At 43.5% G+C, this 20,464-nt stretch overlaps 1 protein-coding gene across 1 annotated transcript in view; it reads left to right on the top strand.

Moving 5' to 3' along the window:
• TTN (titin) overlaps nucleotides 1–9,173 on the top strand; it is a 284,284-nt gene extending 275,111 nt beyond the window's left edge. The window contains exons 308-313 of the mRNA XM_066346291.1: nucleotides 70–5,879; nucleotides 6,006–6,162; nucleotides 6,885–7,576; nucleotides 7,673–7,826; nucleotides 8,353–8,655; nucleotides 8,794–9,173. Coding sequence (XP_066202388.1) covers nucleotides 70–5,879; nucleotides 6,006–6,162; nucleotides 6,885–7,576; nucleotides 7,673–7,826; nucleotides 8,353–8,655; nucleotides 8,794–9,089 — 7,412 coding nt within the window. The 3' untranslated portion in view covers nucleotides 9,090–9,173. The remainder of the gene's footprint in view (nucleotides 1–69; nucleotides 5,880–6,005; nucleotides 6,163–6,884; nucleotides 7,577–7,672; nucleotides 7,827–8,352; nucleotides 8,656–8,793) is intronic.
• The last annotated feature ends 11,291 nt before the right edge of the window (nucleotides 9,174–20,464 follow it).

Genomic DNA, 20,464 nt, shown 5'->3' with positions numbered 1-20,464 from the left:
GGGCTGTTGCACTTACATAGGGTTAGGCATTGCTAAATTCTATTCTTTTTTCCTTTTATTCCCATACAGTTCCAGCTAAGATACACTTGCCTAAAACCCTTGAAGGCATGGGAGCTGTGCATGCTCTCCGAGGTGAGGTGGTCAGCATCAAGATCCCCTTCAGCGGCAAACCAGATCCTGTGATCACCTGGCAGAAAGGACAAGATCTCATCGACAACAATGGCCACTACCAAGTTATTGTCACAAGATCTTTCACATCACTTGTTTTCCCCAATGGAGTGGAAAGAAAAGATGCTGGTTTCTATGTGGTCTGTGCTAAAAACAGGTTTGGAATTGATCAGAAGACAGTAGAACTGGATGTGGCCGATGTTCCTGACCCACCCAGAGGAGTCAAAGTGAGTGACATCTCACGAGATTCTGTCAACTTAACCTGGACTGAGCCAGCTTCTGATGGGGGCAGCAAAATCACCAACTACATTGTTGAAAAATGTGCAACTACTGCAGAAAGATGGCTCCGTGTAGGACAGGCCCGAGAAACACGTTATACTGTAATCAACTTATTTGGAAAAACAAGTTACCAGTTCCGTGTAATAGCTGAAAATAAATTTGGCCTGAGCAAGCCTTCTGAGCCTTCAGAACCAACCATAACCAAAGAAGACAAGACCAGAGCTATGAACTATGATGAAGAGGTAGATGAAACCATGGAAGTTTCCATGACTAAAGCATCTCACTCCTCAACCAAGGAACTCTATGAAAAATATATGATTGCTGAAGATCTTGGGCGCGGTCAGTTTGGAATTGTTCACCGTTGTGTTGAAACATCCTCAAAAAAGACATACATGGCTAAATTTGTTAAAGTCAAAGGGACTGATCAGGTTTTGGTAAAGAAGGAAATTTCCATTCTAAATATCGCTAGGCACAGAAACATCTTATACCTCCATGAATCATTTGAAAGCATGGAAGAATTAGTTATGATCTTTGAGTTCATATCAGGACTTGACATATTCGAACGCATTAACACCAGTGCTTTTGAACTTAATGAAAGAGAAATTGTAAGTTATGTTCGCCAAGTCTGCGAAGCTCTTGAGTTCTTACATAGTAAGAGTATTGGACACTTTGACATTAGACCAGATAATATCATTTACCAAACAAGGAGAAGCTCCGTCATTAAAATCATAGAATTTGGTCAAGCCCGTCAGCTGAAGCCAGGGGACACCTTTAGGCTTCTGTTCACTGCCCCTGAATACTATGCACCTGAAGTCCACCAGCATGATGTTGTCAGCACAGCCACAGATATGTGGTCACTTGGAACACTAGTGTATGTGCTGTTGAGTGGTATCAACCCATTCCTGGCTGAAACTAACCAACAGATAATTGAGAACATCATGAATGCTGAATATACTTTTGATGAGGAGGCATTCAAAGACATCAGTCTCGAAGCCATGGATTTCGTTGACCGGCTGTTAGTAAAAGAGAGAAAATCTCGCATGACAGCATCTGAAGCACTCCAGCACCCGTGGCTGAAGCAGAAGACAGAAAGAGTCAGTACTAAAGTTATCAGAACATTAAAACATCGGCGTTACTACCACACTCTGGTCAAGAAAGACCTCAACATGGTTGTGTCAGCAGCCCGGATCTCCTGTGGTGGTGCAATTCGATCTCAGAGGGGAGTGACTGTTGCTAAAGTTAAGGTAGCATCCATTGAAATTGGACCAATTTCTGGGCAGATAATGCATGCAGTTGGCGAAGAAGGAGGATATGTCAAATATGTCTGCAAAATTGAAAATTATGATCAGTCCACCCAAGTGACCTGGTACTTTGGTGTCAGACAGCTAGAGAACAGTGAGAAATATGAAATCACCTATGAAGATGGAGTGGCTACCATGTACGTCAAAGACATTACCAAATTTGATGATGGCACCTACAGATGCAAAGCCGTCAATGACTACGGTGAAGACAGTTCCTATGCAGAGCTGTTTGTTAAAGGTGTGAGAGAAGTGTATGACTATTACTGCCGTAGGACCATGAAGAAAGTTAAGCGCAGAACAGATACCATGAGACTACTGGAAAGGCCACCAGAATTTACCCTGCCTCTCTATAACAAGACAGCTTACACGGGTGAAAATGTCCGGTTTGGAGTAACTATAACTGTCCACCCAGAGCCTCGTGTCACATGGTATAAATCGGGTCAGAAAATTAAACCAGGTGATGATGAAAAGAAGTACACATTTGAGTCTGACAAAGGTCTTTACCAATTAACAATCAACAGTGTCACAACAGATGATGATGCTGAATACACCATTGTGGCAAGGAACAAATATGGTGAGGACAGCTGTAAGGCAAAGCTGACTGTAACCCCACACCCACCTCCAACAGATACAACCTTAAGACCCATGTTCAAACGGCTACTGGCAAATGCAGAATGCCAGGAAGGCCAAAGTGTCTGCTTTGAGATCAGAGTTTCTGGCATCCCCCCACCAACATTAAAATGGGAGAAAGATGGCCAGCCACTGTCCCTCGGGCCTAACATTGAAATTATTCACGAAGGCTTGGATTATTATGCTTTGCACATCCGGGATACTCTGCCTGAAGACACTGGTTATTACAGGGTCACAGCCACAAACACTGCTGGATCCACCAGCTGCCAGGCTCACCTACAAGTGGAACGCCTGAAGTACGTCAAAAAAGAATTCAAGAGTAAAGAGGAGCGTGAACAACATGTACGAAAGCAAATTGACAAGACACTGAGAATGGCTGAAATTCTTTCTGGAACGGAAAGTGTGCCACTAACACAGGTAGCCCAAGAGGCTCTGAGAGAAGCTGCCATCCTTTACAAACCAGCAGTAAGCACCAAGACCGTAAAAGGGGAGTTCCGCCTGGAGACGGAAGAAAAGAAGGAAGAGAAAAGACTTCGTATGCCTTATGAAGTACCAGAGCCACGCAAGTACAAACAGACCGTCGTGGAAGAAGACCACCACATTAAGCATTTTGTGCCTATGTCTGACATGAAATGGTACAAAAAGATACGTGATCAATATGAAATGCCTGGGAAAATTGACAGAGTTGTACAGAAAAGACCCAAGCGTATCCGCCTTTCACGATGGGAACAGTTCTACGTGACACCCCTTCCACGCTTTACAGATCAATACAGACCTAAATGGCGTATTCCCAAACTGACCCAAGATGATCTTGAAATGGTGAGACCAGCCCGCCGGCGTACCCCTTCTCCTGATTACACCTTCTACTACCGACCTAGAAGGCGTTCTCTTGGTGACATGTCAGATGAAGAATTACTTCTTCCCATCGATGATTACTTGGCAATGAAGAGAACAGAGGAAGAGAGGTTGCGTCTTGAAGAGGAGCTTGAATTAGGTTTCTCAGCTTCACCACCAAGCCGGAGCCCTCCACATTTTGAGCTTTCTAGCCTGCGTTACTCTTCACCCCAAGCTCATGTCAAGATGGAAGGAACTAGAAAAGACTTCAGATATTCAACCTATCACATCCCTACAAAGGCTGAGACGAGCACAAGTTATGTAGAGCTGCGGGAGCGGCATGCCCAGGCCTCATACCGACAGCCCAAACAACGGCAGAGGATCATGGCTGAGAGAGAGGATGAGGAACTGCTTCGTCCGGTCACCACCACCCAGCGCCTCTCAGAATACAGAAGCGAGCTTGACCTCATGTCAAAAGAGCAAAAGTCTAAAAAGAAATCAAGACGACAGAGAGAAGTGACAGAAATAACAGAAATTGAGGAAGAATATGAAATCACAAAACGTGCTCAAAGAGAGTCATCCTCGTCTGTGTCTAGGCTACTGAGACGACGTCGTTCCCTGTCTCCAACTTATATTGAATTAATGAGGCCAGTGTCCGAGCTGATCCGAACTCGTCCACAACCAGCTGAGGAATATGAAGAGGACACAGAAAGAAGGTCTCCCACTCCAGAGAGAACTCGCCCACGTTCCCCCAGCCCCGTGTCCAGTGAGAGATCACTCTCAAGATTTGAGAGGTCCGCAAGATTTGATATCTTTTCTAGGTATGAGTCCATGAAAGCTGCTTTAAAGACTCAGAAGACATCAGAAAGGAAGTATGAAGTTTTGAGTCAGCAACCTTTCACACTGGACCATGCCCCTCGAATCACACTGAGAATGCGCTCCCATAGGGTACCCTGTGGCCAGAATACACGGTTTATCTTAAACGTTCAGTCTAAGCCAACTGCTGAAGTTAAATGGTACCACAATGGTGTAGAACTCCAAGAGAGCAGTAAGATTCATTACACCAACATGAGCGGGGTCCTAACCCTGGAAATTCTGGACTGTCATATTGATGACAGTGGAACATACCGTGCCGTGTGTACCAACTACAAAGGTGAAGCTTCTGACTATGCAACCTTGGATGTAACTGGAGGGGATTATACCACCTACGCTTCCCAGCGCAGAGACGAGGATGTCCCCCGATCCATTTTCCCTGAGCTGACAAAAACAGAGGCATATGCGGTTTCATCTTTTAAGAGAACATCTGAGATGGAAGCTTCTTCTTCGGTCAGGGAAGTGAAATCACAGATGACAGAGAAGAGGGAAAGTTTGTCATCATATGAACACCATGCATCTGCAGAGATGAGAAGGGCTGCAGTAGAAGAAAAGTCACTGGAAGAAAAATCCACACACAGGAAGATCAAGTCCACCTTGGCAGCAAGAATTCTAACCAAACCAAGGTCCATAACTGTCTCTGAGGGAGAGTCTGCAAGATTTTCTTGTGACACAGATGGTGAGCCAGTACCAACTGTGACCTGGCTGCGTGGAGGGCAAATGATCACCACTTCCACCCGCCACCAAGTGACCACCACAAAATACAAATCGACCTTTGAGATCTCTTCAGTCCAGGCTTCTGATGAGGGTGACTACAGCGTGGTGGTAGAAAACAGTGAAGGGAGGCAAGAAGCACAGTTTACTCTGACTATTCAAAAGTCCAGGGTTACTGAAAAGGCTGTGACATCACCACCAAAGGTCAAATCCCCAGAGCCTAGGGTGAAATCCCCAGAAGGAGTTAAGTCTCCAAAACGAGTGAAATCCCCAGAACTGGTGACTCCTCAACCAAAAGCCGTATCACCCACAGAGACAAAACCCACAGCAACAGAGAAAGTGGGGCAGCTACCAGCCTCTGGCCCACCCAAGATATCTCAGTCCCTGAAAGCAGAAGCTGTTAAAGACATTGCAAAGCTGACCTGTGCAGTTGAGAGTACCGTATTATCTGCAAAAGAGGTCACCTGGTATAAAGATGGCAAGAAACTGAAGGAAAATGGGCATTTCCAGTTTCATTACTCGGCAGATGGTACCTATGAACTCAAAATCCATAACCTCACTCAATCCGATTGTGGAGAATACGTTTGTGAGATTTCTGGTGAAGGTGGAACTTCCAAAACTAACTTACAGTTTATGGGACAAACCTTTAAGAGCATCCATGAGCAGGTGTCAAGAATATCAGAAACCAAGATATCAGCTCAGAAAACTGCTGAGTCAACAGAAACCAAGACATCAGCTCAGAAAACTGCCGAGTCAACAGAAACCAAGACATCGGCTCAGAAAACTGCTGAGTCGACAGAAACCAAGATATCGGCTCAGAAAACTGCTGAGACAACAGAAACCCAAAAATTAGCTCAGAAAACTGCTGAGTCAACAGAAACCAAGACATCGGCTGAGAAAACTGCCGAGTCAACAGAAACCAAGAAAATTGAAACAAAAGCTCCAGAGTCAGTATCCTCAAAACCAGTCATTGTTACTGGGCTGCAGGATACAACTGTTTCTTCAGACAGTATTGCTAAGTTTACAGTTAAAGCTACGGGAGAACCCCAAATGACTGTCATCTGGACAAAGGATGGAAAGGTAACCATGTCTTGAATGTCCTTTAATTTTATCTTCTAAAAAAACTAAACTTTCCCTCACCCCATCTCCCAAATAAAGTTGAAAATTAAATCACTCTTTAAAACTCAAATCACTTGCATTCTACAGGCTATTATACAAGGAGATAAGTATAAACTCTCTGAAGACAAAGGAGGATTCCTCTTAGAAATTCGTAAGACTGATACTTCTGACAGTGGGCTTTATACTTGTACAGTAACAACCTCGGCTGGATCTGTGTCCTCTAGCTGCAAATTAACCGTAAAAGGTAGGTTGGCTTTTGTTCTTACCAATATTTTTCAGAAAGTGATATTTCTAAACACTCGCCCTTACACATACCTATTCACACACAAGAAAGTATTAAAACTTTTTTCCAAAATTCCAGAATACTATTTGTACACAGATGTAGAAATATACATATCCAAAGTTAGCATATACTTTATATCGACATAAAAAATTATTAAGGACCTAATTATATGTGGTATAATATAAGATTCCATAGGGCCAGCCCCTGCTCCTAGGAATATTTAAAAATAAAGTCAGATGAATATACAGAGTGGTACTTCTTGCCAAACCTTCATTTTTGCTAAGTTAATGAAATAGCTATCTCAATTTTCCCAATTAAAATTAGTTTACTGTCATCTCAAACATCTAAAACATAATTCATTTTTTATTAATCAAAACAGACATCTCCTAAATTTTTTAGTATTCTTTTCAAGATTTTTCCCCTTAAGTCATAAGAATTATCTTCAATTTAGTTTAGTTTTAAAAAATCATTACACTGATCCTAAAAGTCAAGTATAGCAATTGTCTAAGATTGGGACTGAGAAAGAATTAGGTGTTGCTGACACTGCATACAGAAGGCAACATTTTTTCCTCTGTATGTATGTGTATGTATATATATAGTTCACTTGCACAATCTACAAGAGTAAAGGGTGGGGCCTTTTTCCAATTAAGTTTGCCTTACAGAAGTTTCTTCCTTTTTTTTAGCTGTAAAAGACACTAAGACACAGGAAGAATCTACACAAAAGACGTTGGAAATTACATCCCAAAAGAAGGCAGTTGTCCAAGAGGAAATTTCCCAAAAAGCCTTAATCTCTGAGGAAATCAAGAAGTCAGATGTGAAATCTCAAGAAAAGTTAGCCCTCACAGAGGAAGTTTCAAAGGTTATGATTTCTGAAAAAGTCAAGAAATCAGAAGCAGCCTCCCTGGAAAAATCCATTGTCCATGAAGAAGTCACTAAAACATCACAGGCATCGGAAGAAATCAGAACTCAAGCTGAAATTAAAGCCTTTTCTACTCAGTTGAGCATAGCTGATGGTCAGGAAGTGACACTGAAAGCCAACATTGCTGGTGCCACTGATGTGAAATGGGTACTAAATGGCATAGAGCTCACTAACTCCGAAGAATACAGATATGGCGTCTCGGGCAGCGATCATACCCTAACCATCAAGCGGGTCAGTCCCAAAGATGAAGGAATCCTCACCTGCATTGGCAAAACCAGTCAAGGAATCATCAAGGGTCAGTACGACTTGACCCTGAGCAAAGACCTCTTGGATGCTCCAACCTTCATCTCACAACCCAGATCTCAAAATGTTAACGAAGGACAAAATGTTCTCTTTTCTTGTGAAATCATTGCTGAGCCCTCTCCTGAAATTGAATGGTTTAAAGACAACCTGCCAGTAAGTTTAATTATGAATTTATTATTACAGAAAATTTTAAGTATTACATCTACTCCTGAAGAGCTCCAAGAAACGCTTTTTGTTTCTTCTTTTTAGATTTCTGTTTCTTCAAACATCAGCGTAAGTCGCTCCAGAAATGTATATTCTCTTGAAATCCGAAATGCATCAGTAAGTGACAGCGGGAAATACACAATTAAGGCCAAAAATTTCCGTGGCCAATGTTCAGCTACCGCCTCCTTAATGGTCCTTCGTAAGTATATCTTGGCCATTTTCCTTATTTATTTAAGGCTTTTATGTTTTTGTTTTGGAGTTTATTTTAACCTTTGTTTTCTAAAACACAGCAAACTCAGGAGCCTCATTAAATTCCATGTGTAAGAGGCACAGGCCTCCTGTGTGAATTCATTCCTATAACCATTTTCTTTACAGCTCAACAGGAACATGGATAAGTTCACTTTCAAAGCAAAGCTACCAACTGCCCTGTGACATTTATCTTTCAGAATCTGCAATATATACATTATTTCCTATATGACCATTTTTCTCCTAGTGATTCTAGTGCCTGCATGTAATGTGATGATAGGAACATAAGGATTCGTTTCTTGGAGACATTGAGCTAGCTCTTGACAAATGTATGTATGTATTTGCTTATGCTTCCACAGCAAATTGTTTGGGTTACGTTTCTGTGTGCATTTCAGTTTGCCATTTCTGTAAGTCAATGTCAGATGTCACAAATTAACCAAATGTCATTGATGTTCACCGTTATCTGCTATGCTCCACAGCTCTAGTTGAAGAACCTCCCAGAGAGGTAGTATTGAGGACAAGTGGTGACACGAGCTTGCAAGGAAGCTTCTCGTCTCAGTCAGTCCAAATGTCTGCCTCTAAGCAGGAGGCCTCCTTCAGCAGTTTCAGCAGCAGCAGTGCTAGCAGCATGACTGAAATGAAATTTGCAAGCATGTCTGCCCAAAGCATGTCCTCCATGCAAGAGTCCTTTGTAGAAATGAGTTCCAGCAGTTTTATGGGAAAATCTAGTATGACACAACTGGCGAGCTCAACTAGTAGAATGCTTAAAGCAGGCGTAAGAGGTGAGCAATAAAATTACTGGTAGAGGCAGACAAGCCTAGTAGCATGGAATAGTCTGTAGTTCATATAATTCAATAGAAAGCAAATCATTATTTTTTTTCCATGATCCTAAAACCTTTTGTTGCTGTTGTTCCATTAAGGAATTCCACCAAAAATTGAAGCTCTTCCCCCTGACATCAGCATTGATGAGGGCAAAGTTTTAACAGTAGCCTGTGCTTTTACCGGTGAGCCTACCCCGGAAATAACATGGTCATGTGGTGGAAGAACAATCCAAAATCAAGAACAAGGGAGATTCCATATTGAAAGCACAGAGGACCTGACGACTCTGATCATCACGGACATACAGAAACAGGATGGTGGACTTTATACCCTTAGCTTAGGGAATGAATTTGGATCTGACTCTGCTACTGTGAATATAAATATCCGATCCATTTAAGAGGGCCTTGTGCTCTCATACTCACTCATTCTTAACCTTTCACGGACGCTTCACATGGACTAATCTTTCTGATCTGTAAATATTTAAGAAAAAAAGTAGTTTTGTATCAACCTAAATGAGTCAAAGTTCAAAATATGCATTTCAATCTTTTCTAATTGTTGACCTAAGAATATTATACATTTTGTACTGACATGTACATACTGTACATAGCCGGATTAACGGTTATAAAGTTTTATACCATTATTTTATGACATTTTGCAATGTAACTTCTGAAACTAACTGTTGGTAGGAGAAAGTTTCTTGCAGAACGATTAACCTGCTCAACACTTAATCAATCTTTGTGCCTCAACATATCGTTGATGTCTAAGTATGCCTCAATGGGTTGAGAAATTTCCCCATTGAAGATGTCCTACCCAACTAAAAGATAATGCTGTGCACATCTCCTGAGATGGGCACCAATACCTGCTGAATCAGAAATGTAAGGCATTGGTGATGTTTGCATTTACCCTCCTGTAAGCAACACTTGAACGTCTTACATTTTCTCTGATGATGTCACACTCAAAATTACCATGACAATTATTACCAGAGCAAAGTGTAACGGCCAACACTTTGTTCGCTCATTTTTCACTGTCTCTGACCATAGAGAGTGCCTGGGTAGTTTGGAAAAGTAACATCGCCTGGCCATCCCCTCGTTTAACCAAACTATTCAAGTATTCCTATGTCAGAGCAGTGCCAACTCCTGGAGGTCCTGGGGTGCAGCCATTGCCTTTGTGTGGTAGCTCTAAATTTAAATTACCTTGATAAACTGGGGCAACGAAGCAATGAGCCACAGCAAAGAATAACAACGGAAACAAAAAAAAACAATATAAAGCTGTCGTTAAACCAACAACATTACTAACTGCCCCAAATGTCAATTTGATGTAGTTCTTTTCATGCAAATATAAATTCAATTGTTAGTTATAATTGTTGGACCTCCTTGAGATAGTAACAACAAAATAAAGCAAGCTATCTGCACCTCAAAATGTGTGTTTGGTTGTTTTCTGTGAAACTTGGGTTGGGGAGGGATATGCCTTCACAAATCACAGAAATAATCATAAAATTAAACAACGCAAGTTCAAAATAGTCCATGTTCATAATTTGTTAAAGCACATATTTAAATTATTGTACTGACTGTACTCAACAATTTTTAAAACATAGATATGATTCTCTTGGATAAATTTATACTCAAAAAGTTAACAAAACTCTCCCAAAAGAATAGATTAAATTTTCTAATTTTATCAAGAAAAGTATTTTCATGGGAGCTGAGTCAACTAAATCTATTAAAGATGTTAAACATCTACACTATTTTATGCTAGACACCAAAGGGAACAACGCAAAAATGAACCAGACGATATAGACCAGGGGTCCCCAAACTACGGCCCGCGGGCTGCATGCGGCCCTTTGAGGCCATTTATCCGGCCCCCCGCTGCACTTCCGGAAGGGGTACCTCTTTCATTGGTAGTCAATGAGAGGAGCACATTGACCATCTCATTAGCCAAAAGCAGGCCCATAGTTCCCATTGAAATACTGGTCAGTTTGTTGATTTAAATTTACTTGTTCTTTATTTTAAATATTGTATTTGTTCCGGTTTTGTTTTTTTTAACTTTAAAATAAGATATGTGCAGTGTGCATAGGGATTTGTTCATAGTTTTTTTTTATAGTCCGGCCCTCCAAAAGTCTGAGGGACAGTGAACTGGCCCCCTGTGTAAAAAGTTTGGGGACCCCTGATATAGACCGTGTCCCTCAGGGAGTGTACTGAAGGAAAAATATCAACTTCAAGGAAAATGATTAATTGTGCACTCGACATTGACTATTGCAACTTCAAACTGACAGAGAATACAAGTCCCCAAAACTAAAGAATTTGTTTTAAATGCTATAATACCATGCTTTTTAAAACAACTGATCTATAATTATAACTGACCTATAATTATAAAATATCTAGTGCCAGAAATATCTGTATTTATCCACTTCAGTGAGATCACGGTAGTTGTAAACCTATAAAGTTGATTCTTTGCTCAAATTACCTCCTAAAATGCAAGTACAAGTTACAAATGTAAATATAAGTACAATTACTCCTAAATGTAAGTACAAGTGGCCAAAGCTAAAGCAAATATACTGTCATTTGTTCTCCAAAAGAAGATCTTGGGTCTTCATTAATTTATTCAGCAAGTATAGTGTTAAGTCAGATTCCTTAAAAGCTGAGCCTAAACAGAGACTCCTGCTTGAGTAGTGTTTGGGGCACTGCTGTCGGAAAATGGAAGTGAGGGAGGCGGGGCAGAGGAAGAAAGGGAAGCAGGAATACCGTCTCAGCAGGAGCTTCCGCCTGATCCCACAGGGAGCATCAAGTGTACCAGCACTAGTTCTATTTTGGAACAAGGGGGCTGACCTTTTTGTACCCCCTTCTCTGCCAGATGGTGGCTACAGGCTGTGAGCTGCGAGGTGAAGTGGGCATGGGATGCGGGCAAGAACTTCCCAGGTGAGAGGGACCTATGGCCAGAGCGATCTCTGAAGACAAGAGCGGCTACGCTGACAAGTACTCCAGAAACCGCGTCGGGTACTTATTACCTCGGGGAATCTGAGCGGTTCCAACAGCACACACTACACCATCTAACAACTTGAACTGCCCATTTTTACCTTAAAATGAGAGAGCCAGGAGTCACTTGGTGATTCCTGAGGATGATTCCCAGCACGGACATGCTAATATTTTAAACAAGTCCTATCCATGGCTGCGATACAGCCTGCGCTGATGAGAAATTTAAAGCCGAAACGATTTCGCACTTCCGTAGTTGCAGTTCTCAGGCCCTGAGATCCAAGGTGGTCCTGGGGGAGAGGGGAGGGGCGACGTTCTGCCGGCGAAGGAGGTCCTGGGATAGCAGCTCCGTGTGGCCACGTGGGAGCGAGAGGACTGCGAAAGGGGGATCCTGGAAGTCCGCCAGAGGCTCTCCACTCTCCAGCTAGAACGACAGGAACCCCTTCCTGGGTTCACCAGCCAGCCTCTTTCCCCTAGCTCCTCCAGGAATAATGCTCCCGCGGGGAGGGTCCGGGATTGGTGCTCCACACCGCCCCGCCTTTAGCAGCCCTCTGTAGTTGCTCCGCATCTTTGCATTTCCAAGTCAGACCACCTTTTCTCTCCCTGCGTCGGCAGGGGGCGACAGAGAGTAGCAAGCCGGGGTTCCTGGTTCCAACCAGTGAAATCGACAGACAAAACCCTTGAGAAATCTTCACTGTCATCCTGCCCTTCTTTGTTGATTCCTTCATATTTTATAAACCCACACCCTGGGTACTTCACACCCTAATTTTACCTTTATTATCCGTGTAAAGACTCTATCCCAAATAAAGTTACTTCCTGAGGTACTGGGGACTTCAACATATCGTTTTGGGGTAACCGAGTTCAACCCATAACACAAGACATGATGGGCACGGGACAGCACATCTTTATAAAGTGTTTTGATGGGTTTTCTCAAAAGATGAATGTATCATTTCTATCCAATTATATATCTGATTATATAAGTGTGTCTGTAAAGTCATGGTGCACTTTTGACCAGTCACAGGAAAGCAACAAAGACGATAGAAATGTGAAATCTGCACCAAATAAAAGGAAAATCCTCCCAGTTTCTGTAGGATGATGCGGCAGCATGTGCGCATGCGCAAATAATGATGTAACACCGTGTATACAGCGGAGCAGCCCATGGCCATGCCCCTCGAGATGTGGATGGTACAGAGGAAAGTTCAGTGTATTCTGTGGCTCGCTAAATTCGAATCCGTGACCAAAGTGCAACGTGAATATCGGCACGTTTATAACGAAGCGCCACCACATAGGAATAACATTACTCGGTGGGATAAGCAGTTAAAGGAAACTGGCAGTTTGGTGGAGAAACCCGTTCTGGTAGGCCATCAGTCAGTGATGAGTCTGATGAGTCTGTAGAGGCTATACGGGATAACTACCTAAGGAGCCCTAAAAAATCTGTGCATGAGCCCACATCAAACTGCACTGAATAGGTATAAAACTGGGAAAGTTTTCCTTTTATTTGGTGCAGATTTCACATTTCTATCGTCTTTTGTTGCTTTCCTGTGACCAGTCAAAAGTACACCATGACTTTAGGGACACACTGTAGATAAACCATGGAGAGGTAGGAAGGTAGGCAAATTAGAAATATTCAGTAAAATTGTAAAGCCAGTAGCCACAGCCACCATCACAGTCCCCTGGCTCATGCAGGTTCTCATTTCATTCAGACAGATGGTATTGAAACAACAGAGCCAAGATCTGGTGGGCCATTAGCTTTAATCCTAGCTTGCACTCGGCAGGCAAGAAATACACACAGTGGGAAAATATTTCCCTTTCCATTCAGGGTTCCCAAAGCAACTGACTTATCCGAGTTTCCTAGAATCAAAGGTTTCTTCCTCACTAGCCTTATTCACCTGTTCCCCATCTCCTTCTCTCTACACAAACTGCACAAATTGGCTTGTTCTGCAGCATTCTGCCATCTTGGCTGCTTCTCCTCTCCTCCACGTGGCCTTTTTCTGCTCTCCTCCTGCATGGGCTCCTCTGCCCCATTTTATAGTGTAGAAATCAAAACCATTAACTGAATATACAAACAAGGAAGTCTCTAATACAAAGTCACTTATCTGAGGCATAATGGGATTCCTCATGAGAGTGCACCACCCTACATCATGCAACAGTCAAGGGTGTGGGGAAAAGCTTAGTCTTAAAACTAAGCCGTAGGCTATAACCACCCTGCCTGCTTACAGCCTGTCCCCCACACCCAATTCAAACTGTAAGTGAGCAAACATATATATATTTACACACTTATTTGGCCAACAGGTTTGTAAAGCCAGAAGGCATGGCCAGGGCCAACATCAGAGCAGCCCAGCCCATGCAGGTTCTCATTGGATTCGGACAGTCGGTAAAGAAACAGCGGAGCCAAAAACTGATGGGCCATTTTCTTTAATTCTAGCTTGCACCCGGCGGGCAAGTAAAAAATACACACTGGGCTCCAAAACCCAATCACATTCAGTGCTCACAAAGCCACTGACTTATCCGAGTTTCCTAGAATCAAAGGTTTCTAGCTCACCAGCCTTATTTTCCTCAGTTCCCCATCTCCTTCCTTATCCCAGATACAAACTCTGTACAAACTGGCATCTCACTCAGCTCTCCGCCATCTTGGCTGCTCCTCCTGGCCTCCTCCACGTGGCCTCCTTCCGCTGCTGGCTCTACTCTCTCTGCTCTCTCATGCTAACCTCAGGAACCAAGAACCAAACTCCCGCTCCGTTCCTATTTTATAGTGTAGAAATCCAAACCCTTAATCCAATATACATAATAGGGAAGTCTCTTAATACAAAGTCACTTCTCTGAGGCATGATAGGATTGTACCACCTTACACCAAAAAGGGTAGGAAAGGCTTAATACCAAAACCAAGCCCCAGGCTACAAGGATTCTGCCTGCCTTTAGCCCACCCCAACACACATTAATATCACCTGGGCAACGGCCTCTTTAACAAAGTGAGCATAATACATTTTATCTGCCCAACAAGGTTAAATTGGCAGTCTCCATGGCGACTGGCTCAAGAATACTGTTTTATGATTTTGCTCCAGAAAGAGAATGTAATTTGTATTTCCTTCCTCTGCCCCAAATGAAATTTTGAGAAATTCAGAGAAAGTCCAGTTGCCTTCTAATAGGAGACAATAATGTCTGCTAGATAAATAGAAAAACTTTTTAAATAGATTGGCCCATCAATTTTTAGCCTAAGGTTATAAAAATGACAGCTTAGTTTTATGCTTTTCAGTATGTCTGGTTCAATATTTCCCAAACTCTTGAGTTGGGTGTTGGGCAGATAAAATGTATTATGCTCACTTTGTTAAAGAGGCCGTTGCCCAGGTGATATTAATGTGTGTTGGGGTGGGCTAAAGGCAGGCAGAATCCTTGTAGCCTGGGGCTTGGTTTTGGGATTAAGCCTTTCCTACCCTTTTTGGTGTAAGGTGGTACAATCCTATCATGCCTCGGAGAAGTGACTTTGTATTAAGAGACTTCCCTATTATGTATATTGGATTAAGGGTTTGGATTTCTACACTATAAAATGGGAACGGAGCGGGAGTTTGGCGCTTGGTTCCTGAGGTTAGCATGAGAGAGAGGAGAGAGTAGAGCCAGCAGTGGAAGGAGGCCACGTGGAGGAGGCCAGGAGAAGCAGCCAAGATGGCGGAGTGCTGAGTGAGATGCCAGTTTGTGTAGAGTTTGTATCTGGGATAAGGAAGAAGATGGGGAACTGAGGAGAAGAAGGCTGGTGAGCTAGAAACCTTTGATTCTAGGAAACTCGGATAAGTCAGTGGCTTTGTGAGCACTGAGTGTGACTGGGTTTTGGAGCCCAGTGTATGTTTTTACTTGCCCGCCGGGTGCAAGGTAAGATTAAAGGCTATGGCCCATCAGCTTTTGGCTCCGCTGTTTCTTTACCGACTGTCCGAATCCAATGCGAACCTGCATGGGCCAGAAGGCTGCTGTGATGGTGGCCCTGACCCTGCCTTCTGGCTTTACATTGGGGAATTGGAAAATGCTGTGAAAAAAATTGTTCCACAACCAAGTAAACATAGGACTTGGATAGTTGTACTTTTTTTTCCCTTTTCTTATTTTAATTTTATTTTTCAATTAAAATTTACATTCAATATTATTTTGTATTAGTTTCAGGTGTACAGAATAGTGGTTAGACAATTATAAACTTTAAAAGGTGTTCCCCCATTATTTCCTGTACCCACCTGGCACCATACGATTATTACATTATTATTGACTACATTCCCTGTGTTGTACTTTACATCCCTGTGACTATTTTGCAACTACTAATTTGTACTTCTTAATTTCTTCACGTTTTTCACAAGTTCCCCAACATCCCTCCCCTCTGGCAACCATCAGTCAGGACTTGGGTATGTGATAAGGTGCCAAAGAACTGTAAAATTAAGTATTGGCAACGCCATTTTAAAGAGGAAAGGTCAGGCTTCTTGCCCCCTCCCTTCTGTGGAGAATGGAGGGAAAAGAATGCAGGAGCTTCCTGGCTTGCAAGGGCAACTGGGTCAGATAGGTCATAATTTAACTACAGAGCAAGGAAGATAGAACTTATCTAAGAATCCCTCCACTTCTCTTTTCTTAATAGCCTTTAGAAAAGAATGTTTATGTACCTTAATAAAGAATTTCTATACTCTGACTCACCCTACCATCCTAAAGTAATGAGAGTAACATATACCTAGTATGAAGCCAGCTCCCTGGCTCGTGCAGGATCACATTGGATTTGGACAGATGGTAATGAAACAATGGAGTCAAGAACTGGTGGGTGTTGGGCAGATAAAATGTATTATGCTCACTTTGTTAAAGATGGAGGCTGTCGCCCAGGTGATATTAATGTGTGTTGAGGATCATTGTAGCCTGGGGCTTGGTTTTGGGATTAAGCCTTTCCCACCCTTTTTGATGTGGGGTGGTACAATCCAATCATGCCTCCGAGAAGTGACTTTGTATTGGAGACTTCCCTGTTTTGTATATTGGATTAGAGGTTGTGAAGCTACAATATAAAATGGGGGCGGAACGAGAGTTTGCCCGCTTGGTTCCTGAGATTATCATTAGAAGAGAGAGCAGAGGAGAGCAGAGAAAGGCCACGTGGAGTAGGCCAGGAGAAGCAGCCAAGACGGTGGAGTGCTGAGTGAGATGCCAGTTTGTGTAGAGTTTGTATTTGGGATAAGGAAGGAGATGGGGAACAGAGGTGAATAAGTCTGGTGAGCTAGAAACCTTTGATTCTAGGAAACTCAGATAAGTCAGTAGCTTTGTGAGCATTGAATGAGTGGGTTTTGGAGCCCAGTGTGTGTTTGTACTTGCCCACCGGGTGCAAGCTAAGATTAAAGGTGATGGCTCACCAGTTCTTGGCTCTGTTGTTTTATTACCATCTGTCCGAATCCAATGCGAACCTGCATGGGCCAGGCGGCTGTGATGGTGGCCTTGGCTACTGGCTCTACAGTCTATAAAATCAGCCCCAGAATGGTAGGGACTTTCTACATGATTTGGGATTGTGCCCCGTTTAGCTAGCCGGCTAATTAATAAACTACTCAAAAATTTATTTGGATTTGGTGTCTCTGTGTAACCCACGGATTAAGTTACAATGCTTTACAACAGGTAGGGTAATTATACTTCTTTAGGCAGGACTTCTCAGAGCCTTTGATGAGCTAGTTTGTGTTGATTCTTCCAGAAGTAGCACAGTGCTCCCCGATCTTATTTGATGATGGAACTGTTTTTGTTGGTGCTGCATATGATGCAGGCTGAGACAGGGGCCAGCCGGTGAAAATATGGAAAGTGTGAAGAGGACTAGATTGTAATAAAGGAGGAATTGGCTGTCACCTAAGAAACAAAATTAAGGCCCTGGCCAGTTGGCTCAGCGGTAGAGCGTCGGTCTAGCGTGCGGAGGACCCGGGTTCGATTCCCGGCCAGGGCACACAGGAGAAACGCCCATTTGCTTCTCCACCCCTCCGCCGCACCTTCCTCTCTGTCTCTCTCTTCCCCTCCCGCAGCCAAGGCTCCATTGGAGCAAAGATGGCCCGGGCGCTGGGGATGGCTCTGTGGCCTCTGCCTCAGGTGCTAGAGTGGCTCTGGTCACAACATGGTGACGCCCAGGATGGGCAGAGCATCGCCCCCTGGTGGGCAGAGCGTTGCCCCATGGTGGGCGTGCCAGGTGGATCCTGGTCGGGCGCACGCGGGAGTCTGTCTGACTGTCTCTCCCTGTTTCCAGCTTCAGAAAAAAAAAAATGCAAAAAAAAAAAAAAAGAAACAAAATTAAGTACTATGGGCCCTGGCCAGGTAGCTCAGATGGTTAGAGCATCATCCTGATACACCAAGGTTGTGGGTTCGATCCCCAGTCAGGGTACACATAATGATCAACCAATAAATATGTAAATAAGTTGATCAACAAATTGATGTGTCTCTCTTGTCCTTTCTAACTCAATAATTTAAAAAACATTTTCTTTTTAAGTCTAAGGTGTTTGAGAGCACATGGCTTGCTCCAGTCAGGGAAACAGAAAAGTCAAGTTAGAGGAAGCTCCATGCAAAAGCTGTGACCTGAAAAGTGTGGGGTAAAGAGGAGTCAGGCAGGGCTTTCAGTCAGAGGACTGGGGACAAGGGAGAGCATGGCATGACACATTCAAAAAAGTTTAAGAAAAGATTTAGTAAGGCTGGTGCAAGAACCTCTGAGGGGTTGGGAGTGAGAGGCAGGATGTAGCCAAAGATTTTTTATTCTCTATTACAAAGTTTGGACTTTTCCCTAGGGGGTAAGGGAAACCATGAAAGAGATTTAAGCAAACTAGTAATTGATCAAATTTTAGTTTTACGGTTTCTAGCTATTCTGAGAAAGCTATGATATTTGTCATCCTATATCAAAGAGCTTATTTCCTCATGGGGGACTCACAGAAAGGAAACCATTACTTACTACCAAATTTCTAGCCCATAGTGGCCCTGTTATTATAGCTCAGGGGTTTTATAACCATCAGAGGAAGGATCTTTCTTAAGCTCATCTGGAGACCTCAGGATACATGTAATAAAACCAGGCTGATAGACTCCCCAGGCATAGGAAGAGGGTAGGGGAAGGGGTAGTTTGTGAAGATGGGAGGACACCTTACTGCCCACAGCCTTCTCAGTGACAATTCCTTTTCTGAGAGATCAGCAGTTGAGAAGTAGAAGAGTAACCCAAGTTCTCCTGACGATGTGGGGTCAGGAATGTGGCTCTTAGGGATGACTTCCAAGCACACCTGCTGCACTTTTAAAAAGGTAGAAAGCAGGTAAGTAGAGTGGTCTGATAGCGCTTTCTAATCTGTCAGAAATTCCCTGAAAAAAATGGTATGTCCTTAGAATTGAATGCCTTTTATTCTTTTTTTTAAGCGAGAGAGACAGACAGGAAGGGAGAGAGATGAGAACCACCAGTTCTTCGTTGCGGCACCTTAATTGTTCATTGATTGCTTTCTCATATGTGCCTTGCCTGGGGAGGGGCGGGGGGGGGGGGGACAACAGCAGAGTTAGTGACTCCTTGCTCAAACCAGCAACTTGGGCTTCAAGCCAATGACCTTTGGGCTCAAGCTGGTGATTCCGCGCTCAAGCCGGCAACCTTGGGGTTTTGAACCTGGGTCCTCTGCATCCCAGTCTGATGCTCTATCCACTGTGCCACTGCCTGGTCAGGCAAAACTTACATACTTTTATTGATCAATATAACCCTGTTAAATTTAATCTTCTAAAAAAATTAAAGAATAAAAAAGATAGCACGTCCTGAAAGTCAAGATTTCAAACCTGAAATCTGTGCTTATCCAAGAATCTTTAGGCGTCTCTGAGCTCCTTGAGATTATGCCTATGTACATTCTTTAAGGACATGATTCAAGGTTTCATTTCTTTTTTAAAAGTGCAAGTGACTCAAAAAGTTTAAGAAATACTGCCCTACATGTTTCAGAGAGGGAGCAGATAGATAGACAGACAGATGCACACGGCTCCCCATAAAAAGAGGGCATAGGCCCTGGCCGGTTGGCTCAGCGGTAGAGCATCGGCCTGGCGTGCGGGGGACCCGGATTCGATTCCCAGCCAGGGCACATAGGAGAAGCGCCCATTTGCTTCTCCACCCCGCCCCCCTCCTTCCTCTCTGTCTCTCTCTTCCCCTCCCGCAGCCAAGGCTCCATTGGAGCAAAGATGGCCCGGGCGCTGGGGATGGCTCCTTGGCCTCTGCCCCAGGCACTAGAGTGGCTCTGGTCGTGGCAGAGCGACGCCCCGGAGGGGCAGAGCATCGCCCCCTGGTGGGCAGAGCATCGCCCCTGGTGGGTGTGCCGGGTGGATCCCAGTCGGGCGCATGCGGGAGTCTGTCTGACTGTCTCTCCCTGTTTCCAGCTTCAGAAAAATTCAAAAAGAAAAAAAAAAAAAAAAGAGGGCATAATAGGTCCTGATTACCTGTGTAAAGCCAGTTGCCACGGACATCATCACAGCTGCCTGGCCCATGCAGGTTTGCCTTGGATTCGGACAGATGGTAATGAAACAATGGAGCCAAAAACTGGTAGGCCATTACCTTTAATCCTAGCTTGCACCTGGAGGACAAGTAAAAACACACACTGGGCTCCAAAACCCACTCATTCAGAGCTCACAAAGCTACTGACTTATCCGAGTTTCCTAGAATCTAAGGTTTCTAACCTCACCAGCCTTATTCATCTCTGTTTCCCATCTCCTTCTCTCTGCACAAACTGGCTTCTCCTTTAGCATTCCACCATCTTGGCTACTTCTTCTCTCCTCCACGTGGCCTTACTCTGCTCTCCTCCCTGGTCTCTCAGAAAGTAATCACTCTTCTTCT

Source organism: Saccopteryx leptura, chromosome 7 (assembly GCF_036850995.1).
Source record: "Saccopteryx leptura isolate mSacLep1 chromosome 7, mSacLep1_pri_phased_curated, whole genome shotgun sequence".
NCBI lineage: Eukaryota > Metazoa > Chordata > Mammalia > Chiroptera > Emballonuridae > Saccopteryx > Saccopteryx leptura.
Note: the sequence above shows the minus strand (reverse complement) of the source record. Positions and strands in the feature narration are given on the sequence as shown.